This window comes from Bactrocera tryoni, unplaced genomic scaffold (genome assembly GCF_016617805.1).
Source record: "Bactrocera tryoni isolate S06 unplaced genomic scaffold, CSIRO_BtryS06_freeze2 contig_8016, whole genome shotgun sequence".
Lineage (NCBI taxonomy): Eukaryota > Metazoa > Arthropoda > Insecta > Diptera > Tephritidae > Bactrocera > Bactrocera tryoni.
Window position 1 is genome coordinate 1 of NW_024393139.1, and position 4,311 is coordinate 4,311.

Consider the following 4,311-nt stretch of genomic DNA (forward strand, 5'->3'; position numbering starts at 1 on the left):
ACAATGCTTTAAAAAATAATAACAACTTTCCTAATGTAAAAAGATTGTGACAAAAAAGTAGCCAGAAAACGTAAATAAGAAAACTCAAAAAATTAATTTTTTAACAATCTTACTTTCTCGCTTTGAAAGTAATCCCCACCGCACACTTATGCCACTTATTCCAGTCCTCAAAACACTTTTCATACGATCTTTTTGGGATGGCTTTCAGCTGCTCCAGGAATTTTATTTCATTGCTTCTATAGACTGGAAATGGTTTCCACGAAGCGGCAATTTCAGTTTGGGTTACAAGAAAAAATCAAACGGAAACAAATCTGATTAATACAGTAGTTGATCGATGATATTCATTGATTTATTGGCTTTAAATTCGGGCACAATCGTAGTTCGATGTACTCAATCACAAACATCGAAAAAATTAGCATCATCTTAGTTTATCAGCGGCTTTGGAGTGGTTTTTTGGTTTCGATTCTTCTTTTCCCTCCATTCCGATGATTGTTGAATTGTTTGCTTATTAAACTCATAACATATCCCATTGACACTTGTAATTCTCTCCCCGAATATGGGATCGGAATTCGTTCATATACATATGTCCAAAGGGACCTGTTTATGGTACTACAGTGCAATCGCGATTGAGGGAACTAATTCGTGCAAGGCCTGTTCCCTCAATCAAGATTGTTGCTTCAACTCAGATTAAGATTTTATACACTTTCTTTTATTATTTTTTCAAAAAAGTTAAATAGATTTTATTCTTGAGATCATCTTTGTACATTCACAAAATAAGAAAGCAAAACTTTATTCTGCTGAAAAAAATTAACAATTTTTGTTTGCTTTTTTTTCGCTTTAAGGCATTGCTTCACAGCCTCCTCCCTAAAATTTTTAAGAACCATTATATTAGGAAGAGAATTAGTGTATTCTTCGGCCCACTCTATAGCCTTGTCAAAGACTGAAACGGCTTCTGAAGCGGTTATATTGCATTTTTCATTTGGTTCTTCGTCTTCTTCTGAACTTAAAACAGCAACGTCATCCACTATATTCAAGTCTTCAATAGGGTCATCCGTTGAAACCCAAGCAACCAAATCGGCTGTATTAAACGTAACCTGTGGAAAATATTTCTTTGTTAAATTTAGTACTTTCACATATAAAAAATGAGGGCTTACTTCTGGAACTATGCTCTCCAGCAAATTATTTATTTCCGCATACTCTGTTGATTGTTGCTGAATTGTATTTGAACGTAAGACACTCAAGGGGATGTCGTCATCTTCGCTACAGTTTGCTCCTTCTTCATTAAAAACATCATCTTTTAAAAGCGGATGCCAGCATCTTTCCACGACGACAGGGCTTAATTGTTTCCATGCATGTGCCAACATACAAACAGCGTCTTTTAAATTTAAATTCTTTAAATATTCATCTGTGTTCGCTTTTCCAAACGCTGATCTCAATAAATTTGTCTTGTAATGTAACTTTGTCAATCTAATTACATTTTGGTCCATCGGTTGGATCAATGGCGTGACGTTTGGTGGCATGAAGATAGTAAAAATTGATCCACAATCTGACTTTAAGTCTTCTACTCCAGGGTGACAAGGAGCATTGTCTAAAATCAAAACTGCTTTTAATGGCAGCCCTTGTTTTTGCAAGAAACGTGTAACCTGCAAAATGTTAAAAAAAATTTCAAGTGTTACAAAATTGACAAAAAGTTAGAACCATAAAATTACCTGTGGCACAAAAGCATGATGAAACCATTCTTTGAAAATTGATGCAGTCATCCAAGCGTTTTTAGAGTTTTTATACTCGACCGGTAGCTCAACATTTTTAAATGATCGCGGTTTTTTTGCCTTGCCAATTACCAACGGTTTTAACTTGTGCACTCCACTTGCGTTTGTGCAGGCCAAAAATGTCACTCGAGCTTTTTCAATTTTTCTGCCAGGAGCAGTTTTTTTAGAAGAACTTACGTAAGTTTTATCGGGTAAGGTTTTCCAGAACAAGCCGGATTTATCCGCATTGTAAATTTGGTCGTCGCATAAACTAAGCTCAGCCTTTAGTTTTTTAAGTCTATTTTTGAACTCTGGGACTCCATCGGGATTTGATGATAATTTTTCACCACAGACTTTTAACAGACGAATTCCAAATCTTTTTTTAAATCCATTGAGCCAACCGCAACTTGCATTGAATCTGTTGCTTGATCCGTACATTTCTTCGAACAATTGCTTCGCCTTTACTCTAATAGAGGAACCGCCTATTGGCACATGCTTACTTCTTTGTTTAATAAACCAATCATACAGCTTTTTTTCCATTCGTGGATATTCTCCAGCCTTAAAGGACTTTGTTTTGCGGTGCATTTTGGATGCTGCTTTCAAAATCTTTGACTTATTGTTTTTTATTCGGGTTATTGTGGACTTAGCGACTTTATATTCATTTGCTAATTGCGAACATCCCGCCCCTTTTGAAAAAATAAATTTCTCCAAAAATTGTGTTAAAAGTTAAAAACAACTTCGTTTTCTTTGCCATTTTGGAAGCGCACGTGTCAAAAATTTCAAACCAACTGATTTGGTATACGCATTTAAACACAAACATTACACGACCGCATGCTTTTATTGCATAGAAAAAAGCAAAAAAAAACGGTACAAAACATATGCATTGTTATTTATTTTTTGTTTTTGTTTAGTTGTTTTTGGTCCAGTTCCCTCAACTGAGTACTAATGAAACTGAAAAGTTCCCTCTACAGAGTAGTCAATGAAAAAAATTACGTGTTCCCTCTACCGAGGTGTTCCTTCAATCGCGTGTTCCCTCAATAGCGATTGCACTGTACTTTTGAAAAAAATTCAGCTTTATCGTAACGAATTAAGTAAGAGCGCGTTTCATACCCAAAATATCAACCAAAATAATTCGAACGGACTCGCAAAAGATATCAAGCTCTCTCGCTTACTCTCTAATACTTGTCTGACGATTTTCAAGCACCATATCCGTCACCTTTTTATACTCTCGCAACAATGTTGCTAAGGAGAGTATTAGAGTTTTGTTCACATAACGGTTGTTTGTAAGTCCTAAAACTAAAAGAGTCAGATATAGGGTTATATATACCAAAAGTGATCAGGGCGACGAGTAGAGTCGAAATCCGGATGTCTGTCTGTCCGTCCGTCCGTCCGTCCGTCCGTCTGTCCGTCCGTCCGTGCAAGCTGTAACTTGAGTAAAAATTGAGATATCATGATGAAACTTGGTACACGTATATTTATTGGCTCCATAAGAAGGTTAAGTTCGAAGATGGGCAAAATCGGCCCCCTGCCACGCCCACAAAATGGCGGAAACCGAAAACCTATAAAGTGTCATAACTAAGCCATAAATAAAGATATTAAAGTGAAATTGGGCACAAAGGATCGCATTAGGGAGGGGCATATTTGGACGCAATTGTTTTGGAAAAGTGGGCGTGGCCCCGCCCCCTACTAAGTTTTTTGTACATATCTCGGAAACTACTATAGCTATGTTAACCAAACTCTACAGAGTCGTTTTCTTCAGGCATTTCCATATACAGTTCAAAAATGGAAGAAATCGGATAATAACCACGCCTACTTCCCATACAAAGGTTATGTTGAAAATCACTAAAAGTGCGTTAACCGACTAACAAAAAACGTCAGAAACACTAAATTTTACGGAAGAAATTGCAGATGGAAGCTGACTCCAGGCTTTTTTTAAAAATTGAAAATGGGCGTGGCCTCGCCCACTTATGGACCAAAAACCATATCTCAGGAACTACTAGACCGATTTCAATGAAATTCGGTATATAATATTTTATTAACACCCTGTAAAAATCGATTTACAACCACGCCTTCTTCCAATATAACGCTATTTTGAATTCCATCTGATGCATTCTCTGTATAATATATAGTACATTAGGAACCAATGATGATAGCGGAATAAAACTTTACAAAAATACGGTATTTGAAAAATATGTAAAAGACGTATAATGAAATTCGATTATCACTTTATCATGCGAGAGTATAAAATGTTCGGTGACACCCGAACTTAGCCCTTCCTTACTTGTTAATACATATTTTTATCAGTTGAATGGGTCGAAGGTCATTCAGAACGAGGCATGTCTTCAATGATCTCTCGACCATCTTTGAAGGCCTTGTATCACTCGTAGGCTTGTGTTTTTGATAAAATTGAATCAGCGTAAGCCTTTCCAACATTCGCAACTATTCCGCACACGAAATTTGGTTGGAAATACAAAATTTGAGACAAATTCTTTGCTCGATAATTTTATCCATTGTAAAAATTGCAACGCACTATTGAGGTTTACCGACATAAGCAAGTGCTAGG

At 36.4% G+C, this 4,311-nt stretch overlaps 1 protein-coding gene across 1 annotated transcript; it reads right to left on the reverse strand.

Annotated features, from left to right (window-relative positions):
• Positions 1 to 693: 693 nt before the first annotated feature.
• Positions 694 to 1,574, reverse strand: LOC120779323 (jerky protein homolog-like). Its single transcript, XM_040111524.1, has 2 exons — positions 1,155 to 1,574; positions 694 to 1,094 (listed from the first exon to the last, which is right to left on the reverse strand). The coding sequence occupies exons 1-2, from the start codon at positions 1,518 to 1,520 to the stop codon at positions 753 to 755; spliced, it is 708 nt and encodes a 235-aa protein (XP_039967458.1). The 5' UTR covers positions 1,521 to 1,574; the 3' UTR covers positions 694 to 752.
• Between the last annotated feature and the right edge of the window lie 2,737 nt (positions 1,575 to 4,311).